Consider the following 27465-nt stretch of genomic DNA (forward strand, 5'->3'; position numbering starts at 1 on the left):
TGGTACTTACATGCCAAAAGTGTATGAATCTACTCATTGTGACTGTTGACTCAGAGTGAAAAGCTTGAGTCATCCATTCCCCTGGTGATCCCATCTCTGCTAATTCTATCAGCATACAATGAATGTTTAAGGAAGAACTGCATTAGGAATAATTTATGCTTTTATAGCAACAAAGAAAAAAAAAAAGATGTCAAAAAAAATCCACTATATGTTAAGCAAAGAAAAAGAAAGAAAGAAACCAAAGTAATCACTATGAGTAGGGCAAGATGAATGGCTGAAAGGAAGCACTGGTCTAGAGTATATTTACAAATATACATTTACAAATTTTGCATAATGCTGTGGTCTGTGTATAAAACTCCTTTACCATTTAAAATGCCTTAAAACAGAAAACACTTTCAATGATATCCTTCAACACTTATTTTCAAAAGAATAAAAGCACAGAGGGAATACTTTAATTGTTATTTTATTTCCATGACTGTCGCTGTTCCACTATTAATATAGAAATATTATTCTTACACAAATCACAGTAAAGGGCTCCTAGTCATGCCTCTACTACTAACTTGTATGTTCCACAACCACTACTTTGCACACAATTTCTATCAAACTGTGTGAAGCAGATCTTTGATTCTTAAGCCAGGCCGCACTCAGTATTACACTGTTCTCTGTGCTGCACTAACGGCCAGGCTGTCCTCCTTGCCTTTCTCCGTGTGTGCGTAGGTGCAACAGAAGAGAAAGACTAGTTACTGTTTGTTCAAAACTGGCTTAGGCTGCAAACACAGTAGAGATTTGCTTCATATTTTCAGTGACAGAGTAATGGGATCAGGGAGGATGTGTCCAAAACGTTACCAGTAAGGAGGAATAGAGCACAAAGATTAAAAAATAAGTTAAAAAAAAAATCCCAATGACTATGTAACAATAAAAAAAAAAAAGTAGAAAAAAGTCTGGAAATTCATCATCTACCTTCCCTGAAACTATAACAATTCTGACCAGGTGTTCAACACTGCTTCAAGCACAAAGCCCAGTGGAGCCAGAAGAAATTAATCTGGAAAAGAAAGAGAGGAAATGCAGCATCTCCCCAAAACAAGAAAGATCCAGCAGCTAGAACAGACTACTTGGGCAGAGGCACTGAAAGACATCCTTTGCTCAGCATTCACAGAGTTGTTTGGGAAGGATGCCAAGGACTGGACCAAAAATTGGGAAATGGCATTGACGTTGCAATGCTTGTTTGTTTTTGTTAGATGGGAGATTACAGCACATTTGCTAAGGTCTTGGAGTCAATGGATTCACAGAATTTGTGTATTAACCTACATGGCAATCTGCAAGGTAGCTTCTTCTCTAACCAGTGACAGAAACAATGTAATTTCCCAGGATTTCATTCCTTCCCCTTTTCCAAACCAAGACAGATTCCAAGTGACTGGCAGGGGACAGGAATTAACCCTCATACTCCTGTTTTCTCCAAAGTACACTATTTTGTATGCATTCAGAACAGAAGATCAGTAGCATGTGAAGACGAGGGGCACAGATGAAGCTACCATAGTGTGCATCTCACACACATGCGTGTACACACACACACGAACATAGAGTGTTCATTTTTGTTGTTATTTCATTAGCATTACTGCAGCATTGTCATCTCAAAGCAACTTAGTTTATAAATCCTAACATATGGTCTGTCTTGACAGACTCTTGATGAACTGAGATGCAACTATTCCTTAACAGGCAGAAGGACACATTAAATAAAAGAACACTACATTCAGACCTGTGCTATATGCAGAACACTAAACACCGCACATTTTTCTTTCCCCCATCCTATGGGGGGTGGGGGGAAAGAAAAAAGGTACGCATCGCCACTGCTTTTGCCTCCAATGAACAAACATGCCTAACCAAGTTTGCTGAAAAGAATACCTCCAACCAGGCTTCAAAAGAATATCTTGAACAACAAAAAAGGTTAGGAATAATCTAACTTTAGGACACATAGGGAAACTTTGGCCATATGTTCGACTTAGGAGTGTAAAGGCAACTGCAGGAGGGAAGTTATCTCCACATGGCAGAACATGCCTGAAAGCAACTGAGGCAAATGTTTGGGAATTGCTATTGCTTGATGATGGCTTAGCACAGCATGGTGTTAATGAGCACCCCTCCAGCTAGTGCCCCATCATAAATAAGTCCTAGTAATTGGTTCACCCACTCATGTGTCAGCAGAAGTACTTCAATTTGCCACGCTGGTGGGCTAACACCTCTACCTACAGACTAGGAGAACAGAAGAGTTACTCCCATGGCAACTTGCAGTGAAACAATTCACAGTACAGTGCTAAATATCAAAGGATGAAGCTGCAGAAATTCCAATACACATGTTACCAGAACATGAGGGCACAGTTATACAGCCATGAAACAAGTATGTGTTAGAAGGGACGCTCATTACTAGAAACGGCTGCCACAGATGCTCAGACTCAGGTAAACTCTGCAATGCAAAAATCTCTAAAGAGAGGATCACATTTGGACCACGTATCCAAGTAAGCTCAGTGGATTTTTACTTAAGAAAGGGCCAAGACCACAGTTCCTGTCTCTGGGGATGAGGCACTTGTATGAAAATAAAACAAACATGTCTACTCTCTGGAACATACAGCTGGTTGCTGATGTAACCTAGTTATATCTCAATGAAATGCACATACATAATACGGTGAGTATCTTTCTGGGGATACCTGTAATTAACAGGGAGGAGAAAATTTCTACCAGTAGTCCAATGAGAAACTGCTGACAGAGAAGCTGTATCAGATGAAGCATAATGAAAGAGCTATGTACAACATCTCTAGAAATACAGGTTTGGAGGGAAGAAAGAAAAAAAACACCATTAACAGTACTCACTGTAAGTAATAAGCTAATATGTTGTCCAGGAAAAGTGTCAATTATTACCCACTTAATTTGCAATTAAAGATTACAATTATTTTAGGTATCATTGAAATAAGATGGAAATGAGGGCTGCTGGGAGAAAACGTATGCTGATGGCGGGTGGGCATAAGCAGAGTGATCATGCCCAGGAGTTGAGATGCCAGCTGCACTCATAATTCCATTTGCATATGAAATGATAAATCTGGTTCAAATTACCACTGTGAATATCTGAAATGGTCTATTTCAGAACAAGTTCTGCCCACCCTGAATTTTGCAGTACTAGAGAAATTTTAGTTTGTTGCGTCTTTTGTGTTTTACTGAAAGCTTCAAGCTGGACTAGAACATTAAGTACAGCACTTCCAAACTGTATCCTTCTACTGTCTCAAGGAAGGTAATATAAACGCAAAGGCTTAGAACATACCTTTGCACTGCAGTTACCGCTAGCAGTAATAGCCATTTCCTCAGCATGGTTTTCAGTTCTTCTGATGCACTAGAGCAGGCCTGTGTCATACTGCTGCCTTGCTATTCAGCCTGCACAACCCCACTTATTTATACAGCTTAAGTATGACAGACGCAAGGAACTCAGGAAAGTGACTGACTGGATCAATGTACTTCTCACAGGTACCATATTTCCACTGCAAAGCTAAGTGCATGATTACTTGTGCTAGCCATCCATTTAGGGCAATTTACATTTGGATACTGCATTAATCAATTACTAACTTGGCAGATTATCTATTCCAGCATGTTCATTGCTAAAGATCATGCTCCTCCAGCTTTATTTACCAGTTGTGCATAGCTGACCTCCACCATGTCTGCGTTCTAGACTTCAGTTACATAGTGGCAACAAGGCCACAGAAGTGAATTCTTAGCTTTGCTTAGCATAGCTGGTTCCTGAAGTTATGAAAGGGAATATACTGCTCTTGACAAACATTTTTAAAATTTCTTTAACTTTTGAAACTACATTTGGGAACATATGTGTCTGTGCATTTTTTTTTTTTTATAAACAAATATAGTATTATATGAAAAACAATCCTTTCAGAAAAGATTTCATTTACTTACGAAGCACTCTGTGTATGTATCAGCACAAGAGAACTCTATTTTTCTCATATGCTAGCAGTCTAGTGACACCAAAGCATAACTTTTGCTGTGGCTTTAGATTTTTAATTATCCTCTTTACCTTCTGTCCAGAACTATCCTGCTCACAGTACCCTTTAGTAATGGCATTCATGTTCTGCCCTGGAGATGACTTCATTTCTCTTGTGAGAGAAATGAGGAAAGGAAAGAAAAGAAAAGCATGCTTGAAGGCTTATGAAAACTTGCTATACATTATTACACTACAAACCATACCCACATCAAAATGGATTTTGACACCGCTGTTCCAAGGCTGTAATTCATTTCGGCATTGTCAGTATTTTAGAATACCACAGAAGGGTTTAAATCTCCTGGAAACAGAGATAAATACTATTTTCCCCTTCACCTTTTTCAATATTGTCATATCAAGTATCTATTGGAGTAAAGATCTAAACTTACTACAATTTCTTTTAGAGATTCCCCACTATACCGAAAACAGAGTGGTTACAAGTTTAAATACCAGGTGAAGAGTTAAAAAAAAAAAAAAAAAAAAAGCAAAGAGTACACAGACCTCCCTCTTTAACTACATCAAATTCTTTATACTGTAAGCTCACAGGGAACATCTAGAACCTGTAACAATTTATTTCAGATTTTATAAATAGAATATATACTGCCGATTCTTAACTTTGTACATTTTTGCAGAAACAAAACATAATTTAAAAAATTATCACCAATCACAAAGCTACCATCACAAAGAAGGTGACAAGAAGACAAGATGCAAGAGTGAGCTACATTAACATTAGTAACTCATGAATGAAAATACTGACAACAGTTAGTTGCTACTTGAGTACATAACTGAACATCCTTTAAGATTCATTTGGCTGAAAAGATTTGTGTACTTTACTTTTATATGCTACAAGGATGCAGCCGCCAGTGGAGAGTCAGGAATCAACCTCATTTTGACCAATTTTATAGTCGTCGTCGTCCCCCCCCCCAAAAAAAAAGACACCCAAGGGAATGCAGAATTAAGCACTGGATCTCTCCCCTTCACAAGCAGTGCTCAAAATGGGCAGAGCACTACCTGTAAAAAATAGGCAGGTTATTCCTGAGCTGCATGATTGCACATATTTGTGTTGTGATGCTACATGCAGGCCTCAATCACAACTGCGTCTCACTGCATAGGAGCCTCACTGCATAGGCAAACAAAAAAAAAAAATTCATGAGTCTCTCTAAAAACAGAGTCCTCTACAGAAAACGGAGGAGAAAGCAAAGCACTAGTCCCTTCAGTATGTAAGAGGTCATCTTTTACAGAGCAGAAAATGTTCTTTGACATGTCTAAATGGAAAGGAGACTAAAAAGTACTTCAAAGTCAATGTAAACAAGAAAAAGACACTTTTAATCAAGTGAGAAAATAGATTTCTGCAATCCAGAACAATCACTTTTAGCCCTTTAATAATTACACTTTCTAACCAGGAAACGCATGATAAATGTCAAGTAATCTGCATGCAGGCCACAGTTAAAAGGAGAAGACATCCCAATATGAGTAAAACTTGTCTGAAAAGGTGACAATTATGGATTAATAGCTCAATTAGAGATCCAAGCAAGAGAAAATGTTTTACTCCTCAGGGGAGTTAGAAACAGACATTCTGATAAATAATTGGAGATTAATTAATAGCAGAGGACCTGTATGAGGTAGCAAAGTATAACTCCTTTATAAGGAGGTTAAACAATGGGAGGGAACATGAATACAAATTCATATCTTTCCACATAAATGATATAAAATCAGGAAATAATAAAAGCCCACAAGGATCAAGGGTTGTGTCAAAGGATGAGTTTCAAGAAATTCATCTCTTGCAAGCATTTTGGATTCACTCAGGGACCCTCATTCTACATATCCTGAAAAAATAATCTTTACTCCTAAACTTCTCCAAAAATGTGCTTCCCAATCATCAGAAGTCCGTGGGTACACACAGAGCTTTTAAAAAGCTAGAGCAGACCAGCACATATGCAGTGACAAGCATCATTCTGATCATAGATGTCGTGACACTCTTAGATATTATTTCAAAGTAACCTGCTTCAAGTAGCATACACATTGATATTTCTAGATTCTTCAAAATCAGCACTATGCTTCTCTCCTCAAAGATGCTGGCCCATAGCTGTTACTCACAAGTTTATCTTACAAAGTTATCTCACAAATTTACAAAAGATCAGTAGCTTGTATTTTACGATGAATCTAAGAGTGTTAGACATCAATCGTTGCACTCATTTCCAGCAGGAATTTCTTCAAGGATGAAAATCTGCCATTTACACATTTTGCAACACTATGTTTGGAACTGACTTATTTTTGACATATGTTTAAAAACAAACAAACAAAAACCTGTCTTTTCTTACCAGAGAAATTATTTTAAATCATCTCAACTCATTTGTACCAAAAAAAAAAAAAAAAAAGTGGGAGATTAGTTAAGGGTTAAAAAAGTCCTTCATTTATCTCTTCAGAGAAACCTCCTGGTGGATTTGAGATTTAAATGCAGAATGAAGTAGGTATTGCTGCTCTTCATCTCTATAGGAGCACATTCAGATCTCAAAGTTGAAAACACTGCTAGCCCATTACTATATGGCTCTCATATTTTAGTTTTTAAAAGCATTTCAGTTACAATCTTTACCGCCAACAATTCTCAGCTTGCTATATGTGAAGAATTCTGGTATTCAAAGAGTGCTAAAACTAAATTCTTAATTTATCATGATGATATTCTATGCTCACGCAATCCCTCAGAAATTAATGAAATATCTTAAATACAACAAAAGAGGATTTCAGGTTAAAGTGTCAGCTTTAACTTGTTCTGAACATTCAAACATATTCCACAAGACATTCAAGGGTTTTTTATTATTGACTTCAATTTGTTTCTTTTCAGTTTCATATGCCACATAACCATTTTTTTAGTGCGGTTCTTTTCAATTAACCACAGGAGTTAAAATGTCCATAATTGTACTAGAAACTATTTTCAACAGGAGGTGCAGGCAAAACTGTGAGGAAAAATATTTTTAAAGACTTTGTTTGTTTTGAGTAAAACCATTCCCAGCACCTCAGATAAGGCTGGCTGCAGCAGCCACGGTGGCCGCACAGGACACTTCAGTGCCACCTGGACTTCGTGGCTGCTCTGGCGGGTATGAAAATGCCGGCTCTTTCGGGGCCTGCAGGGCAACCTCCTTTTCAAGGTAAATTTCACCACAGGACACGCATTTCAAAACTTCCCAAAATAAGTTTATCTATAACTAATACGTTCAAAAGGGGAGGATGACTTCAGTCTTCCATTAATTAGATGTTTTCTTTTTGTGCGACTTCCGTGCCCACATACGAGGATTAAAAAAAAAAGTCCGTTGGGAGATGTTTTATAACATGAAAGCATTACTGCAATTATTTCTATAGGCATATTTAGAGATGTATTTAACAACTGGTCTGTCTTTGAAAGACAGACGTTCAGTTAAGGTAGTGCAGCGCCATTAGTGCCAAAGCAGCTCACAAGAGCTATCATGCTCCAAACAACTTGAAAACGTTTCCGTTAATATATTATTGGCCTAACAAAAGAGAATTGCTCCACGGCTGTTTAGTCATTACTACACTGCACACAAGCCACGAACTACACCATTACTGTGATCTGTAAGTAATTTGCTTGCTTTTCGTCTCCCAAATCACCTGCATCTCTTCCGGACTGAGAAGAGGAGGCTGCCTTCGAGGAGGCAGGCACGCAGGGGGAGCGCCGGGAGCAATTCACCAGGTGGTGCCTCGCCAAGTGCTTCAGACCAGGCTGAAGGTTACAACAGACCAACTGCAGTAAGTGACAGTAAAAATCAGGAAAAAACTCGCAGAAAGACAGAAATGCCTGTAAGTGAGTTTTAAACAGAATACTCTAAGCCTCTCCACACACCTGATGCCTAGCTCTGGAGACATTTAAGTCTCCAGGCATTTAAGCTTTCAACTGTAAGAGGTCCCTGCGCAGCCAGGTCTGCTTCTAGGCATGTGCCGAGGGCCTCAGCCCTGCCCAGCCCCACCGCCAGGCCAGGCTCTGCAAGCACATCACCCCTCATTTCCTTCACTGCACCCCCAGCGGGAAGACCGGAGCAGAAATGGTGCCAGCACCCCCTGCAACTCAATAGGGCACTGAACCAGAAAGAGGTCAGACGTAGGTCGGGTCCAAGTTTATGTTTTTCCTGCCTCCACCTGAAGAGTTACAAGCCACAGAAAGACATCAATTACCACACAGGAGGGAGCGCATGCAAGCGGACATTCAAATCCTCCTCTTGAAGCTGTCCCACTAGGATAAAAAAAAAAAGTGTTGCATATATATTGGCAGCAGGGGGAGAGGTGACCAAACTGGGAATTTGAAAGGTAATTTCTGTATTTTACAAGAAATTGTCACTGAATTTGGTTCAAGGACGCTGCCACCATCCTCCAAAGACACTCTTGATCTCAGGTGCCCCTCCACAGGAAAGGGCCCTAGTTACTAAACAGTCATCCTCAGTTTATTCTGTTCTTGACCCAAGGTCATACCTAACTCTTTCACAAATGGAGAAAGGGGAAGAATTTCAACTTGGGTTAAAAAGTGGCCATTTGAATTTTATTCCTGGCTCACAACAAAGCTTTAAATGCTACTCAGTAAGCACTCTACCTTAAGCCTGCATTTTGCAACCATTTCTACTAGAACAAAAAACATAAAGGCACAAACATAGGCAAAACACATACAGTAGAATCAGCCCTAATCAGATATTATTGCAGGCCAAGACCATACACAAAACTTTTTTGTCATTTGCTCAGCTCTCCCCAGTCCCAATTTGCTCACTGTCCAAAAAGTAAGGCAATTCCGGCTGCTGTCACATCCTTATCTGAGGCATGCCAAATACACCATAAAGCATTACATTACAAAGCAAGAGTGGAAGTTCCCTAAAACTCCTTATGTTCAGATGGATGACAACAATTTTAAACAGTCCCATTTCAACATAATTATGAGGAATTACTTGCAGATTCTCAAGTATTTCTAGGTCAAGGCACCAGATGCCTTATTACCACCATACGGGGCAGGCCATTACAAGAGTCACTTGCAAACCAGGCAGTAACAGCAAGGTCTGAGAGGCCCTAAAAACCCTGCTGGCAAGTTATATGGCAAGTCCTTCACATAGAGATCATAAACACTGCTTTTGCCTTCCTAATGGGCTCTGTCCCATTCTTCCAAAATACCATGTTTCTTTGATCTGTCTAGGAGAACTCCCAGGACTACAAGGGGGAATGGACAGCAGCAGAGAAAACTTCACAGGTTTCAGTCCCTGAAACACAACAACCAACACACTAAAAATACCTCTTTAGCAACCTCAGTGATTTATACAAGTTCTTTAAGTAGAAATAAAATCTAATATTTTAAGTAGAAATAAAATCTAATATTTTAAGTAGAAATAAAATCTAATATTTTAATGCTACCAAATATTGCAATTCGATGCAAAAAGCCTTTCGATCAAGAAGAGCAGTGTCGTTGTAAAGAATTTATAAAAGTGTAACTTATTCTTACTGCCACAAGCCATGGAGCAGACTAGCTTCTATGGCTAAAGATATTTTGCAGAGGGCATATGCCTACTAAGCCTCCCTGACAAAAACAAGCACTGCTAAGAGGGAAGGAGGGAGAGAATCGATTATGTCCTGAATAGTCAAAATGGCCTGGGAGGTAGGGCAAGCTTAGCAGAAAATAGCAGTGCCAGGACTTTCATCCAAATCTCTGTTATAGGTAAGGAAGTGTTACAGTTTTCTCTAAGAACAAAGGAATAATTCATCCTGATTTGGCTTGCTTCTATCTCTGCATAAAAGTTTCAGTAAGGATCTTAATACTCCTCTCCATTCAGACCAGCTTCCTGGACCCACAAAGCAATCAATGACATGTATCAAGTCATGAACATCTCACTCATCAGGTATCAACTACCTGACCATCAAGTCATGCAAACAGCTGTACTCATGGACGTATAGGACATGTGATGGGAGAGTGGGCTGAAAGCCAGACTCACCCAGGGAGATGCTGCCTAACAAAACTCACTGCAGAGCAGAGAGCTGTTACATCAGTCATGGTCACCCTCTTGCCAGCTCAGCCACCCAACTGCAGACTCCTCTCCCTCCCACTCACCTTCTTCCACCATCGCAGCACTCTAGAGGCTAAAGGTGTAATAGACCACGCACAAAAAAAAACAAGTCACACTGCATGAGATCCAAGAAGTCCACACTGAAGGCATAATAGGGGATATGAAGAGAGTCACTTGAGAGAGTGTTTCAGAAATTGAGCTGGAAAGAGTACATAGATTGGCAAGACAAACGAGAAAGTATGCACAGTAGGAGGTGTATGAGTCAAAGTTTGGGAAAAGCAGGAAGGGGGGGGAAAAAAAGAAGAGTAGCATGTGCCAAAAATAACTTCTCTTTAGCTTAAAGAAATGATCTTTAATCCTACATATCTGTGAACTAGGAAAGAAATACCCCGGAAACACAAGTTTTCAATTACATCAAAGCATTTTAAAAGTTTGTGTCACATTCACTAAAACACCTAACATATTTCAGAAACGAAGCATAAATCTTCTAAAAATATTAAAGGACAAATTTAGGCACCCATTGATTTTTTTTTTTTAATACCTAAGCAAGAAATTAGTAAGATATAGCCTGATTTTGACAGAATCACATCAAATGCCTACCTATATCTATAAATTCCTAAGTAACTCAAATTCTTTTCCTGGAGTAATTTTCAATAAGCCTTACAAGTTAACATAAAGGTTTCTAAGTGCTTTAAATATTTTAGCTCAAAAACTAGAAGTAGTTCAGGCACAGCAACATGAGTATCCTTACAAGCTAGGAGTAGGATAGATTAACCCATACTAAGATCTATGCTGTTGAAGTAGTTGGGGCAGCTCCACCTTTCATTATAGTTTTCAACACAGACGTAACCTTTCCCTTTGGAAATTTTGGACATAAGCGTTTTTGAAAATGTGAATCAACATTTATAAATTGTGAGAAAAATGCGAAGTAGGCACCAAACTATCATCTTCAATGTCAAGAAGAAACTGATTTTACTGAGGAGCATACCAATCTTATTTATTTATTTAAAGATTTGAAAAATAAATCTTTCTCATCCTTCTCCTCCTTTTTCCCTGGCCATGTAAACGTAGCAATTTGTCATCTCTTCCCAAGATTTCAGAATCTGTACATTTCTCAAAGAATTCAATCCCATTATCTGTTGCATCACTCCAGAACTATTCTGATAAAACTCTGTCTCTTAGAATGGTTAAATCCCACAAAACCCTTTCAACTGTTAAACAGCTTTCCAAATTCAGATATGTACAAACTCCTCTCTAAACAGATTAGCCCTAGCTATTCCAAATTTATCCCTAGACATCCATTTATATCAAAACATGAGCGAGTCACTGCTGTAAAGTCCTTATTCTATTGGATTAAAAGTAAAAGTTTCCCTTATTCACAGCTCTGATTTATACTTATTTGTCATCATTAAAAGACCATAATCTAGTTTTTCCTGGTATTTCAAAGAAAAATATTCATAAAAGCAAGAGCTTCCAGAGAGAAGGCACTTCATAGAACAGAATGGAAGAAAATTGCCTGAAAAAGATATGCACCTGAGTTCACTAATGTTGATACCCCAAAACTTCTTCATCCTATTTATTACTAGTATTAGCATACCTGTGACTTCTCTACTCCATCATAGCGGAATATGCTGAAGCAGTATGATCTACTCCATCCTACTGGTTCAGCATATTCGTTGACCCACTCCAGAGCAAATAAACACCCCTGCACTCAATAAAAAGCCTGCCCTGGTGAATAACTGCTACACAGCAAGGTGTAATATAGAATTTTAATCTCTATAACCTATGCAGAATTTGAATTTGCACAAATCAGGGCTGCTTAAATATCTATCATTAAGTAGCAATGGATGCTGACACGTTGAAAGTACTTTTCTGACTACTTCTATCAATAATTACTTCTTGACACAGTCACTAAGTAAACGTATAGTTAATAAAAGAGTAATGCTAAACTAGATATAAAATGGGCTGTCAAAGAAAATTTTTATATGTAAATATGTGTGTATGTGCATAAATATATATACTTACACAGAAAGTGTGCTATTTCACATCTGAACATGACAGTAATATTTCAGCATCAGCATCATTTTGGATTAGACCTCTTTGGAAACTGTTCAGTTAGTATTCTGCCTGCTTCTCACGTGAGGAGAGAATCTGACCAAAGTCTCATTACCGAGGACTTTTGAGTCTTTGCATAGTCAGCAATAAAATTAGAACAATTACTATTTAAGGATTGACAGCATGCTCCTCTCTGACTCCAGCGCAAATGAAGACAATCCCTACTCTAAAGTTATCAAAGGATAGACTTCTGAAATTGCAGTAGTGTCTACAGATACAGATTTGAAAATCTGGCCTAATTCTACTGTACTCAGAAATCAAGACAACAGGATTCCTGGCAGACTGAAGAAGGATACGAGTTTTTGAAAGGATTCCTTTTTTTTTTTTTTTTAAATACTGTCTGGGTTTGTTTTTTTCTTTTTTATTATTTGTATAGAGAACACAGTCTTAGAAGAAAATTTAAGTATAACGAATACTGCAGGTTACTGAATCAAGATGATACAATACACTACACTTAAAGGGAGGAAAAAATATAAAGAAAGAGATAATATGAAAGAAGGCAAGTAGAGGATGCAGATTGGCACTGTCAAATGAATTCACAAGAAACTAGAAGGGCATTGGGATGGGATAACCTTCCACAAGAGTGAGAATGAATATGCTCATAACAGAAGAGCTATGCAAGACTCAGACAGGAAGGTAAGATTTTAAAGGGAAAACGCACCAATATATTTCTTTACCTTTTATTTCTTCAGTAGTAGCTTTATGATTACCTCATAACACCAAAATGGCATAAAATAACCAAGCCATCCTGAAGAATCTGGTAAGGTTCAGATAGTTTTGGCCACACCACGGAGGCAAGCAAGTCCTTTTCTCTGGCAGGGTGTGCAGTATATAAAATTAAGGAGGTTGCTTTTCTTCTGAAGATGTGCACAATGATGGAGGAGCAGAGCTTCAGAAAGATATCTTTAAAAAAGCAGTTACTTTCAGTTTGGCAATGGCTATGACAGAACCCCAAAAGCCTTCTCAAAAGCTAAAGTATGATGGGAGGAGAGGAGGATAAAAGAAGGACATGGAGTCTCGGCAAATCCATCCTCAAATCACTTTTTTGCGGTTTTTGTTCACAATGTGGCCAACATTTAATTTTCAAGGGTAATAAACATCACAAGGCACACAGCAACACTTTCAGTTTGATTCACAGAGAGAGGTGATCGCTTTTCTTTTTGCATTTACTTAGAAGTATGATTTTTTTTAAAATGTTAATTCATCTAAAACAACAAAGTATCAATTATTCACTCAACTCTTAACATATGAGGTAGAAGAAGAAAAATTAGATAGAAAAGTTCCGCTAAAATCAGGAGTCTGACTCCAACTTTTTGATGCAGTTAAAAACAGTATTTTTGCTTATCACTCTTATAGCAACAGTTGCTGCTGAAAATGCTCCAAATTACATTTCAAAATTGGAAAAAATCACTTAGCCAAGGTCTTCAAGCAACATCAGTGTATCATTTAGGTTTAGTGTGCAGTTAAATCTGCTTCATGACCTCTCCAAGGAGCACCATCACAATATTACTCTGAAAAAAAACATGACAGTGGGAAAAAAACAAAACCTTCTGCATTTACAGGTAAACAGCTCTTGCATCAACCCACTACTTGGGAAAATGGAAAAACAAGTGCCCCAGAACTCTTAAGTTTTAAACCTATCAACTCTTCACTCATTAAGGGTGCTGTGATTGTGCACTATTCAATCAAATTTTGAAAAAGGACATAGCTGTGCAAGATTTACATTATTCTATCCTTTGAAAAGTAACTAGAGGTTATGCAACAATAAGACAGCCCATCTAATTTCACTGTCCTGATATACCTTCCAAGAGACCGAAAATTTTCAGAGATGCTAGACAGATACTCTCACTAATATGAGTGTCTGAGTATGTTTACAACATGTGCTGAGGCATTACTTTCTATACATCTAGATTATTACACTACACCCTAACTGTGATATATTTTGCTCTCAGTCATAGTGCCTTCATGCCTCCGACCAATTAGAGAAATTCAAGAGACACTGAAATGTACCAAAATATCCACTGGATATTGAAGAGGTAACAAACTTTCCTTTTAGACCTTATTTTTGAAATATATTCTTCCATGTTAACATCATATTCACTACTGAGCTCATCCCTGAGCACTTTCACTGCCTATTGAGCCTTCTGCCCCAACTCTCTCATTTTTCCAGTTGAGTTTTCTTACACTGCTTTATCAGTTCACCTTCAAGTGAATGCAAATAGCTTTAGAGATTCAAGCTCTTGAAAACTTCACAATAAAGTGCACCTCTGTGCATAATGTAATTTATTTCCCTTAACTATTAAACAATACTTCAGCAAAATTCACATTTCACAAAGCAATTACACTGAAATACATGTGAAGTCATGAGCCTACACCACATTTAGTCAACTCTGGGACTCAGAGGCTAGGCCAACCAAAAATAGTAAACCCAAAAGAAACATCTCTAGAAGAGCTGACCCTATGCATTTCAAAGTCACGGGAAAAATTCTTATCAGCTTCGGGGTTTGTTGGATCAGTTGGTTATTTAGGTCTGGGATCTGTTCATTCTCGCTTTGCTCTGTTCTTCCCCTCCACTCATCACCCTGCACAGAATGGCATGTGCTGCTACTTCTCTGCCTCCTGGTGCTTCCTGAAAGAGCACACAGAATGGAAGAGAATGACCTGAAAAGCCAAGCAATGGAATAAAGTTTGAAAATTAAAACTTCCCAACAGTTACAAGCTTCAAAAATAGCCATATTTCCAAAGAGTCCTTGGGAATATAAAAATCAAAAGACTGAGTCTAAAGGAAGCTCTGACTCTAAAGTAAGGAACATTAATAAAATCAAGTCCACTCCAGAGAATGCTGAATGTATTGTGGTGGAAAGCTATAATTCATCACAAAAAATATGTTTATTACTAAGTTATCTGAACTGTGAAAAACTTTGACCTCCTAAAGTCAAAGAAGAGTTTTTATCAGGGTAAATATCTCCCCAGAAAATCACTGATTTTTTTCACGTTTTATAAAGAAAACAATTTCCAGAGTGTTATGGATACAGAATGCAGCAAGTTAGCTACCATACCAGAATACAAATCTTTAGCAAGACTTACATTATTTCAAAATGTAGTTATCAGAACTTCAAACACATGAGATGAGCATTTAGGTATACTGTCCCTAAATAAGTCTGGTAAATTAGGCAGTACCCAAATAATACTGAAAAGCTATATTCTATTTTAGTTACTGGTGAATTCCATTTATGAAATCTATTTATTGTTCAACTAAACACTAATGACAAAAGAGCTGTAAAGTATAATTACATGGTGACAGCTGCAGAGTAAATTTTTACAGTTAAAAACATGTATATATTAACTGATATAAGCAAATGTTTATTTGCATACATAAATTTATAATATTATTTTTGAGTCCAATTTCTAGTTAACTAACACACGTCATATAAATAATATTATATGAACAAAGTTACAGGTATAAGCCATGATTCCTGGTCTAGAGACCAGTTTTATAGCTTATTACAAATTTACTGTTGGATTTGACTTCCAAATTCTAAATGCCAAAGACAAGCCTAATCAAGCTGAACAGCACCTACAGTGATGCACGATTTGGTGACCCAGGGTAGGCAGGTCCACCTTGCAACAGTGCGCGCTCCTGCAGCAAATCTCATCACCCCAGCTGACCATGCCTTGCTTTGCCTCACACAGAGCCCTTGAAGGGTACAAACTGGACCCTCTTCGGATGTAGCTAAACCAAAAATGTATTCCAGGAGTGTGTGCACCTAATGTACTGTGACTGCTCGTGATACTCACTCCACAGGATGAGCAAGAGAAACCCAGAGTTAGAAATCCCTGAAGTGCATATAGCATGGACACAAGGCTGTCAACATGAAATGCTTCACTCTGCAGATTTGCTGTTTCACATTCCTTCCTCATAGACAAAAGCTGTGTACTTTCTTCCTTTCTCTCTCTTTAGTAGGTTTATTGCAACTGTGAACACTGCTTAGATGTTACAGTTTATACTTACAAACATAAATTAGGAATTAATGTTGGCTTCCCTAGAACTAAGAAATTCTGTTGTATTAGCTCAAATCTCCTTAGAAATACTTTACACATACTTCACTAACATTTAAGCAGACTATTATAGGAAAACAAACAAGTTACTGAGAGGCAGACCAGTGTATGAACTTTCAACACATTAGTTGTATCACTGCAAGTGTTAGCATGTACTCTGTTACCCACAGTAAATAAAAGGTGCTTAGACTCCTTCACACACAGCACTCATGCATGAACAGTTATTACAAATCCTTGTTAGGGCTCATATGTTAACATTATGTTACTACTTAACATAGGGCTGAAGTCACTTATTTTTAATTACTTACTTACTATTAAAATTAACACAGCTTACGCTGTTTCAATATGGATATTGGACAGAATGACTCAGAGTCTTATCTGATGTAAACCAAGCCTTCAAAAGATGAGCTCAGCCGAGCAGCCTGCCAAAGGGCAGCCCCGTGGCTCACTGGGCGCGCGAGGCACTGTGGGCCTCCCAAAGGGCTGGCCGGGCAGGACGAGCGTCCCTTTCCACCCACTGAACAACCAGCTGGGGGAAGAGCAGGCAGAGCACATGCCAGCTGCCCTCGCCAGAGAGGTGGTAGTGGGCCAGCTGGGCCAAAGCCAGTTACACCATTCCCAGCACACTCATCAGCGCAAGGCAAGGCGGCTGCCGTGGGCACGTGCATATGCACATGTATGAACAGCATATTGGTGGTGAGCAGCCGGAGCTGGGAGATATTGGTATGCGTAAGCTCACAGGATGGGAAGAAGGATGCCTGCTGTTGATCAGCTGAAGTCTTCCATGGACCGACCACTCACTTCAGGGGGATTCCTCTGATGTAAGTGCATTTTGCTTAAGTGTTAGGTACTATTTTAGGAGCATGTCACTAAGAATCAGCTTTGCAAGGTTATCTATCCTGTCAAATATCCCTGACATATGGCATAGGCCAGGAATACCAGTCAAAAGCAAAAGATTTACACTGTTACTCTTATTTGTTACCTGGATAGCAGAATTAAATTTATACAATTAGTCACAGAGCTGCAATGACTCAATCGATAACTGTAGCGAATGAAGGCACGGACTCAAGAGGTGAAGCATCTTGAGATGCTTATTATTTGTTTCTGAGCATATTTATACTGAGAAGTTTGCTGCTTCAGCGGTTTTACAGATATATACTGTTCACATCACAGATACACTTCGCTAAGCCAATCACCGTGCTGATCACGCTCCTGTTCCTGCACAAGCTAGCCAGTCATCACACTGATCACGCAGAGATCATGCCTTGTACCTTGCTACTTGCTTCTCCTTTCCCATACGCTTTGCTGCTTGTAACTTTCCACCAGTTTAACCCTGTCATGACCCTCCACAGATAACACTGCAAAAGAGTCCACAGAACATCAATTCCCACTAGAAACAATGAAACGCCAACCATAAATACAGACACCACAGGCGAACACCTAACAGAGCTCTGCCCAGACAAGTCTGAAAGTGGTTTTACAGCATCTTTACACTTTTACCCACTGGGGTGCACTGATCACCGAGAGCAGCTGACCCCAAAATATGGCTCATCTGATTTGCAGTCACTGTCTACAACACCTTCCTCCCTCTCTCACCCTTCACCAGGGTCAGTCTGGGAGACTGGTATCACTGGAGCACAGCAACATATCAGCCATGCCCCAATACTACAGTCACTTCACCTACAAAAAGGCATGAGACAGACTGGTCCCTAACCATTACTATATCTTGGTAATTGTATCTAGTACTGACAGAGAACCAGGCCATTTTTCTGTGCCAACTATTACAAAACTTAAGCAGAAGTAGTCGCTACACAGACAGCTGTTCTTCAAAGTTGTTGTACTACTATAACCATCTAATTTTAAAGCCATACAGGTAAGGCAACCCTGATATAGTTAGGGGAATCTAAAAAATGATTTTATCAGATAGGCTTGTATCTGCCCCCAAGGACACAGCTTCAGGGTATCAGCTTTTAAAGCAGCCTGGTTACAGCAGCGCCAGAGCCAACCGGAGCCCAGTTCAAAGGAGCGGACGAGGAGACAGGCTCCCCCAACAGAAGGGGCAGCGCGAGAGTGCCTGCAGCCAGGTCACTGATGGCATTTTGTTGGCTGTATTTGGGGGCTTTGCCGAGGGAGGTTTGTTTAGCCGTCATCTAAATTCTTCAAACAGTGGAGTCTGGTGAGCAGGGGATTATATCAAAAGAAAAAACAAAAAAACCCCACTCATGCACGCGCACAGCTGCACAATTAAACACATTCACTGGTACAGAAGAACATTCCTGCCCACTTAGAGTGGGGCAGTACTTATTTAGCAGAAGTCATAATCTGGAAGTAGTAGAACATTTTTTGCCCCATTTTCTGCAGAGGATTTTTTTTACTTTCCTCTTGAATCTTTGCAATAGATATTTTAAAGCATATTGACTATGTTATTTCTATCACAGTAAATATGTCAGAAAGAAACTGAATAGCACTGACTAAAAATTTCTCACTGTACAGCTATATAATGAGATACACATTAACAGGTTATTTGAATGCAAAAGTCACACCAAGTTGGACGAGTATTATTTTAGAACATATACAGCTTCAGCGATTTCAAGAGATACATTACTTGCAACTGTGAAATTTTACTGTACACAGTAGTAGGGATTAAACAACCAAAGCTAGCTATTATTTTGATTTCCAATATGAAATTACTGTAGTTAGCACTTCTAAAGCAAACAATAATTTCACTTAATCTTTAGAAAGATTCAAATAAAAGTTTTTGCACTCAAAGTGCAATGGCAGTTGACATTTTTCCTTTCTAAATGACACACTGTTTAGGCTGCAAATATTGTGCACCTTTAACTTCAATAAACTGATTTATTCTCTTTTGTCTTTAATGATTTTCTCCACTGGGAAAATGAAGAGGTAACAAAAATATCAACTGAAAAGCTATTTAATTTAATAAGCTGGCTCTACCAGACTCCAAAACAGGGAGTGAAAGAAAAAAAAAAAGGAAAGAAATAATTTAGACACCTTCTTTTACTGCATATCTAGTTAATTGTAAGACAGGTAATTAATTTTTCAGTTCATCTTTATCTTGCATTACAAAACCCACAGTCACTCAAATTAGCTTGCTTGATCTACTGAGCAATCGTAATCATACTGTATACCTCTGAATAGAGGGTGGCTTGAACTGACAGAGCATCTCCTGAAACACAGTTCTCTGACCCAGTAGAATGCAATAGAATAAAGAGAAAATCAGGTGAATGTTTATATCAACTTTTCTCCATAAAGCAATAATCAACACTTTCAAAAAAAACATATATACTCTAAACTGACAGTGCTTCTCTCTGAATAAGATATGGTTTCTAAAAAGTTACTTTAAATCTCTTGGCCCCCAAATCAATAGTATTTCATAAACAATATCCATATAAAGCTAATGGGCAGGTTTTCAGCATGGTAAACCAGCATAGCATTATAGAACTCAACACATGTTTAGCAATTTCAACCAGTCAAGAATCTAAAGCCAGTATTACAAAGACACATGCACAGTGTCTCCTACACAAAGGCATCAGGGTTTTTTATTTCATTTTTAAAAGATATTATGCTATATTTTTCAGCATTACACACATAAACTCTTCACCCCCATTGCAATTCATTGAAAAGAGAAGTCAAAGTTATATCTTACCAAGATTGAACTCCAGCTTTGGCTCATTTGCAATTCTCTGAATACCTTTTAACATTAAGAAAAAAAACTAATTAGAAATAATTTGATTTCAATATCTAGCTTTTTAATATGTACTAAGAAGTTTAATGTGCCTAATTCATACATTGATAACTACCTGCTATTACTGGTGAAGTATCATTTAACTTTAAAAATTCACAGTGAAAGAGATCTTTTCACAAAACGCTTATCTGAAAACAAAACAGTTTTGAAGACGACTTTTTTTTTTTTTTTTTAAAGCTACTTGTTGCTAGGAAAGGAAACTAGGAAAAAAAGAAACTCTCATGGATGTGTAGTTTAAGATTTTCAATCAGAACAACCATCTACATATCTGTCACAAAAATATCAACTCTAATGACTCATTTTAAATGGATATGTCATCACATTAAAAAGGAAACAAAAAGTATGCTTTATGAAAGTATATAAATCAGGTTAATATAGTAAAACATATCACTGTGTTATTGATATGCATATAAATCATCAAACCGCAACAACAATTTTTTAATCAGAAAAAGCACATGGGAAAGGAAATTCCTTTTCTCAGATACTCAGAAAAACATGTAGACTGTAACTCCTTCCATTTCTGAATTATGCTCGAATAGTGAATATTTCACTGCAAAGGGCATTATACTGTTATTGCCCTAGGGTATAGGGGCAAACAGAACTGCAAGACTAGCCAATAAGAGAAACATAGGAAGGGCAGTTAAATAATATTGAGTTGTTCAACCTCCACAGGAAGTAACTGGATAACAACTATATGGATGAACCTTTCAGAAATGAAATTGTCTTATGTTGACGTTTATGTATTGCCTCCAGTGAACATTATTACCAAGTATCTGCTGAAGAAATTGGTCAGACAGAAAGGACTGAGCTGGCATATAAACTAGAAGGCAAGTTTTTTGTTACAAATTCAAAAAATAATTTATAGATGTTCATGCTCTATAAAAACATGTTGTTGCAGAATAGGTCTGGTTTCACATTGTTCTCATTACTATCGCTAATAATTCAAATCTGACCTGGAAAATTACAGCTTAGAAAGGCCTTGGTCAGTAGAAAATAACAAATAAGATTTTTTTCTTTTTCAATAGAGTTATAGCAATTTCTCTGACCACAAATTTCTCAGAGTTGAATCTTGCCACTAACAGTGTCAGCATATTGGTCTGCAACACATTTATGGTTTTTATGAGTATGCTCAATACAGATTTGATTAAGTAACTGGGCAACTGAAGTGCAGTGCATAACAATACTGCACAGCACAGACTCTAGCACAGCAAACATGACTCAACATATGGTTAGGTGCTTTCAAATTCCCAGAGTGCTTTTATATCACAAAGAACAATTCTGTGATCCTAACTTAGGTACCACTAAAGCTTCCTTCGTAAATTTATCAAAGTTATCAGGCTATATTTTAAGCAGTAGCCCATATGTTCATACAGGTCACAAAAGAAGAGAAGGATATTTAGAACTGAACAATTTCTAAAGCTCACAAAAAAAACAGATGAGTGGGAAAAAAAGAAGTCAGAAACATCGTAATCACACATTTGTTCCCCTGAAGGGGACTATTTGCATAAATCTAAATATATCAAGTAATGATATTTAAAGATAATCTTCATCAGTTTGCTTCCTCTACTACAGTGCATTGTCAATCAACAATTCAAACTGCATTATATATCCTGTGTGTGACACTGCCTGTGCCACTTACAGATTCTGGGGCATTTTTATTGTACTGCACATAAAACAAGAGTACAGGCACTTACTTGTAAACTGCGGCTCTCCTAGGCTGTCTACTTGCGATGAAGGGACAAACTGCCGTGCTTCATCTGATGATCTCTCCTCTTTGATTTCCATGATCAGCCTCCGGAGCTGCTGAATTTTATTCCGCAAACCTTCCGAGTTTGCTTCTCCAAGTGCCACAGCCCAAAATTCACAATCTGGCTTTGATGCAGCTTCAAGGTAAAGATCCGGTTCTCTGCTCTGAAACTCTGCACTCAGAGAACATTAACACACTTTTTAGGAACTCAGATACAGAGGGGAGATCATGACAAGACTGATGTCACATACAACTAAAACCACCACATATCTTATTTCTTCATAGAACCCGGCACCTCGTCTACCTCTTGAATCAACCCCCTGCCCTTTCCCCTTCAGTGCACTACTAAGCCTACACTACAGACTAGTCCCAAAAGCAATAAACATATCGCTAAACTAGGTGGCAGGATCACACTGAAACAGGAAATTCTTTTTTCATACAGATTGTGCAGCTTAGCAGGTAGCTATCAGAACTGCTAACTTAAACTGGAATCTGATTTAGCAGGGGCAGCAGACATGCTTCTGACAGAGAGACAGTGGCATTCATCAAAATGAACGTGACCATCATTTCTTCTGTTAGCACTGCCCTTTATGCTCAGCCTCTCATCCATCCTCACCAGAACACCGCTCATCAGTACGTGGAGATAGTTTAGCATGACACAGCTCCTCCGTGAACACCAAACAGGTTGTACATGGGAGCTTCTGACCTCTTTACTATCCACGGCTCTTTTGCTGTTCTGTCTAACGAAAGCCTAATTGCTCAATGATCAAATTTTCTAAGAAGAAGAACAACAAAATAAAAGGAAATAAAAGCTGAGGCTCCCAAGGTCCCAAGGGAATGCAGGTAGTAGAACGGGTCAGACATTTGATTAGAATTAGCACAGGGCAAGGAACCCAAACTAATACACTCTTAGGCATTTAAAATTCTGCGGTATAGACAGCCCCACAGAGTTACAAATTCACTGTGACATTTAGTGTGATACACACAAAGAACAAAAAACTGGGAAAGAAAGAAAAAATAAATAAAATCAATGATTCTTTGAATGAAGTTACTGACTTATTTAGAAACAAACTCCCTAAACATCTGTATTCTATTAATAAGGTGGGAAATATTTAGTTGGACATCAAAATCATTTTGACCCTAAAAAAAAAAGCTGTAGATCATATTGCTGGATAAAACAGAACACTTAAATGCTTTCATATTTACTTTAAAAATGCAAACAACAAAGAAAAGCTTTTCTCAATACAAAGTGAATTTAAACTCCCTTTTCCTGGCTTGAGCATCTAACCTTGGGCACTTATCCACATATGTTATTCTAAACTGGTTTGCACTTCATAAACTGAGCATCTGCCACTTAACAATAAAAGCACTGTTAATTGTAAGGGGGACAAAAGAGCCAAACCTCAAGTCTGGAAGTCTCCTAAAACTGTGTTGGCACAGATCCCAGCAGAGGTAGGACAGAGTTTTCTGTCTGGGGTGGATCTAAGGAAATCCAAACACATGGCTGCAGCTGCTAATACCAGTTCTAACTAAGATTTCAAAGAGCAGCTGGACTCTTAAATTGGTGAGGAATGAGGGGAAGGAGAGCAGAAGGTGGGGCAACATCCTTCTGACTTCACAGTTAATTTATGAAGTGCTAGTAAGGAGTCCAACTCTTGCCTCTGACCTTGGCTCAGTTTGGAAAAGAAGGTATTCAGCTATTTGGTGACAAGAATATTCGAAATCTGAGGGAACTGAGATGTTCATCAGATCCTTACTTATACACAAAATAGATACTTACCTTGTGGGACCAAAACTGAACAAACTGGCCTTTATTGTTTGTGACAAATTAATTTATAGACATAGAAATTTTAGCTACAAGTGCTCATGCGATCTACAATTGCAGCTGAGCCATGGGGGCAGTAAACTTCAAGAGGACTTGTAATTAAAAGACTTGATAACTTTTTAATGCTTCAGTAAGAGCTGCAACAGCACATTTGTCTACTCCCTTCTGCCACTGACCCCGATTCAGAATTTTGTATTCATTTTATTTTAGCACTACCCATATTTAAAAAAAAAAAAGGGGGGGGGTGTGGACATGCAGTCAGCCAACATTAAGCATCAGAATTAACCATCGAAAACGGGTTAAATATTTATATATATGCAAGACCCCATATGAAATTAACTCTGTCTTTAGAAGTACAGAGAATTTTAACAGAAGCAGTTTTGATATCCAAGATACCTTTGCTAAGGAAAGACTGAGAAAAACAAACCAACATTTTACAACCAAAAGACAAATTTAATCAAAATATTCTTTTCTTTTTTTCTCTTTATTTTAAATGTGAACAGGAACAGTGATCCTACCTTGAAATATTCTACCACTAGCTAGATGAAAAAACATCTGCTTCAGGAGGAAATCAATGTTTTGCAATTGAAATCATGCTATTTATATTTACCTCTTAACTGTGGAAATTAGACCATCAAGCACAAAAAGCATACTGAATCACTTAGTATGCATGGAGCCTAAAATGGATAGTGAAATGCAGTGGGAGTGGGTATAATTCAGTGTATTCTGGTCTAACAGGTGCCAGTATTGAGATTTGGAAATTCATTCTAAACTATCACTTCAAAACACTACAGTATGCTATATTGAGATCTTTGGAGTATTCAGACAAGTGACTTAAAAATTCCGAAAAGCATCTGAAAATATCTGGAAAATATTCATCACTGCAAACAGGAAAAAGGTTTTATTGTGCAGATTGAACAGTTGGTTAAGTTATATATTTCACATACTGTTTCAATGCATGCAATATTTACATACAACAAATTCACATACTAAAAGAAATACAAATTCTGTGTTAAACATTTTCAGAATGAAATCTTGCAGTATGAGTTTGGATTACAGCAAAGTTGCACAACAGCAAAAATATCTGTTGCAATAAAGGAGCACCATTTTATTTATAGAACAATCATCTTTGCTTTCTTCTCCCAAACTGGTCATGTTAACTATTATTTTAACTCATATGTAAATAATAAACCTATCACACTCAGATACTTAATTTTGAGTTTCAGTACAAAGATAAATCTTAGCTGAGACAAGTCTTCCTGAAAATAAAAGCGTATATTTACAAACCCTTCGATGCAATGAAGCCCTCAAATGAGTAGTGGGCGTATTAGCAAAATTATATTTGCATCAAAATGTCCTAAACACAGAAGTATTTCATGAGTGAGCAAAAATACTTCATACTTTACAATTAAGGAGTTACTCTATTAAATACAAGTACATAGGCGTCTTGCATTATGCTTTGTTATTGCTGACATGAGATAGCATAAACTTTGGACAGAATCCTGGCCTTTAGAAAACATTTGCTATTGACTTCAGTGAGACCAGTTGTTCTCCACCCAGTACACATTCCTAGTTTTAATGTTATGACACAATCTTTGACTAAGGCAACATGTAAGTTTTAAGAACATAAAATACTAAGAGAATTTTCCATCTACTTGGAAATCTACAATAGCAGAGCAGTAATTTTAAACTCAGCGTTGGACAGCCTCTGTGATGCCAGATGTCCAGGTTCAGTGGCATAAACTCAAGGAAGAAACCTTCCTCCACGCAACTAAACACAATGGTTTTCTCTCAGAGTTCGTTGTTTTTCTTTGGCAAAACAAAAGAGTAACCCTTCAAAACAAATGTTTAACTTACTAACACTAAGGTCAAAGCAAAATGTTATGCAATTCTATATTTATCTTTTTTTCTTCTTGATCTGTGAAAGGCTTGTCTAGCTACAGGACTCAATCCAGGACCTTTCAAAAGCTTTAATAAACTCAAAAAATAGAAACAAAGGGGCAGATTTTGAGGCCAGATATTAGTATATTGATGTCACCCACAGTAACCTAGTAGTGTTCACCCTGGCAGATGATTTGCACATATTTAATCAAAATCACAATCTAATTTAAGATTACAAAAAGCTTTGTCCTCAACTTTTCCCAAGATATCCATTCAGTTCCTGGAACTTTTAAGGACAGTTTTGTAGCTCAGAAACTGCCCAGCTTCCACAGTGTAAAACCACATTCAACTAACTTCCCTCGGCTCTGTGCAAAAAGTGCACAGCAAGAGAGACACCTCTCACATTGCCACTATGGAAAACCAATGCGGTCCAGTGGCTGCACTGCCTCAAACACCTTCTTAAACGCAGATATCCCACTAACCAGTGTTTATCTTCCCTTTCAAACTGGTTGCCCACCTCACTGCTTCTCCGTATTTCAGTATTAGAGACTCCCACTAGGGGCAAGGGCTGAGGAAGCAGACGCTGGAAAGCTCACGTGCCTGCTTATAATGTCTTTGGGATTAGGATTGACTGGGATTACACTATCCTGATTAGGATTTCACTCACCAGCAATTCTTTTAACTGCAGTTTGATCTCAGACTTCCTCCCACAGAATCACAGAATCACTGAGGTTGGAAGGGACCTCTGGAGATCATCTAGTCCAACCCCCCTGCTCAAGCAGGGTCACCTAGAGCACATTGCACAGGATTGCATCCAGGCGCATTTTGAATATCTCCAGAGAAGGAGACTCCACCACCTCTCGGGGCAACCTGTTCCAGTGCTCTGTCACCCTCACAGTGAAAAAGTTTTTCCTCATGTTCAGATGGAAGTGTCTGTGTTTCAGTTTGTGCCCATTGCCTCGCGTCCTGTCGCTCGGCACCACTGAAAAGAGTCTGGTCCCATCCTCTCGACACCCTCCCTTCACATACTTGTACACGTTGATAAGATCTCCTCTCAGCCTTCTCTTCTCCAGGCTAAACAGGCCAAGCTCTCTCAGCCTTTCCTCATAAGAGAGATGCTCCAGTCCCCTAATCATCTTTGTGGCCCTTCGCTGGACTTGCTCCAGTAGTGCCACATCCCTCTTGTACTGGGGAGCCCAGAACTGGACGCAGTACTCCAGATGGGGCCTCACCAGGGCTGAGTAGAGGGGGAGAATCACTTCCCTCGACCTGCTGGCAACACTCTTCCTGATGCACCCCAGGATACCATTGGCCTTCTTGGCCACAAGGGCACATTGCTGCCTCATACTTAACTTGGTGTCCACCAGCACTCCCAGGTCCTTCTCAGCAGAGCTGCTTTCCAGCAGGTCAACCCCCAACCTGTACTGGTGCATGGGGTTATTCTTCCCCAGGTGCAGGACCCTGCACTTGCCTTGGTTGAACTTCATGAGGTTCCTCTCTGCCCACCTCTCCAGCCTGTCCAGGTCTCTCTGAATGGCAGCACAGCCCTCTGGTGTATCGGCCACTCCTCCCAGTTTTGTATCATCAGCAAACTTGCTGAGTGTGCACTCTGTCACTTCACCCAGGTCATTGATGAAGAAGTTGAACAAGACTGGACCCAGGACTGACCCCTGGGGGACACCGCTAGCTACAGGCCTCCAACTAGACTCTGTGCCACTGATCACAACTCTCTGAGCTCTGCCATTCAGCCAGTTCTCAATCCACCTCACTGTCCACTCATCTAACCCACACTTCCTGAGCTTGTCTATGAGGATGCTATGGGAGACAGTGTCAAAAGCCTTGCTGAAGTCTAGGTAGACAACATCCACTGCTCTCCCCTCATCTACCCAGCCAGTCATTCCATCATAGAAGGCTATCAGATTGGTTAGGCATGATTTCCCCTTGGTGAAGCCATGCTGACTACTCCTGATCACCTTCTTTTCCTCCACATGCGTGGAG

General features: G+C 38.8%; 1 protein-coding gene across 1 annotated transcript in view; it reads right to left on the reverse strand.

The window, feature by feature from the left end:
- INPP4B (inositol polyphosphate-4-phosphatase type II B) overlaps positions 1-27465 on the reverse strand; it is a 290644-nt gene that overhangs the window by 173787 nt on the left and 89392 nt on the right. Inside the window, exons 4-5 of the mRNA XM_067297109.1 lie at positions 21709-21933; positions 19916-19960 (exon numbers count right to left, since the gene is read on the reverse strand). Of these exons, the coding sequence (XP_067153210.1) occupies positions 19916-19960; positions 21709-21933 (270 nt within the window). The remainder of the gene's footprint in view (positions 1-19915; positions 19961-21708; positions 21934-27465) is intronic.

This window comes from Apteryx mantelli, chromosome 5, assembly GCF_036417845.1.
Source record: "Apteryx mantelli isolate bAptMan1 chromosome 5, bAptMan1.hap1, whole genome shotgun sequence".
Lineage (NCBI taxonomy): Eukaryota > Metazoa > Chordata > Aves > Apterygiformes > Apterygidae > Apteryx > Apteryx mantelli.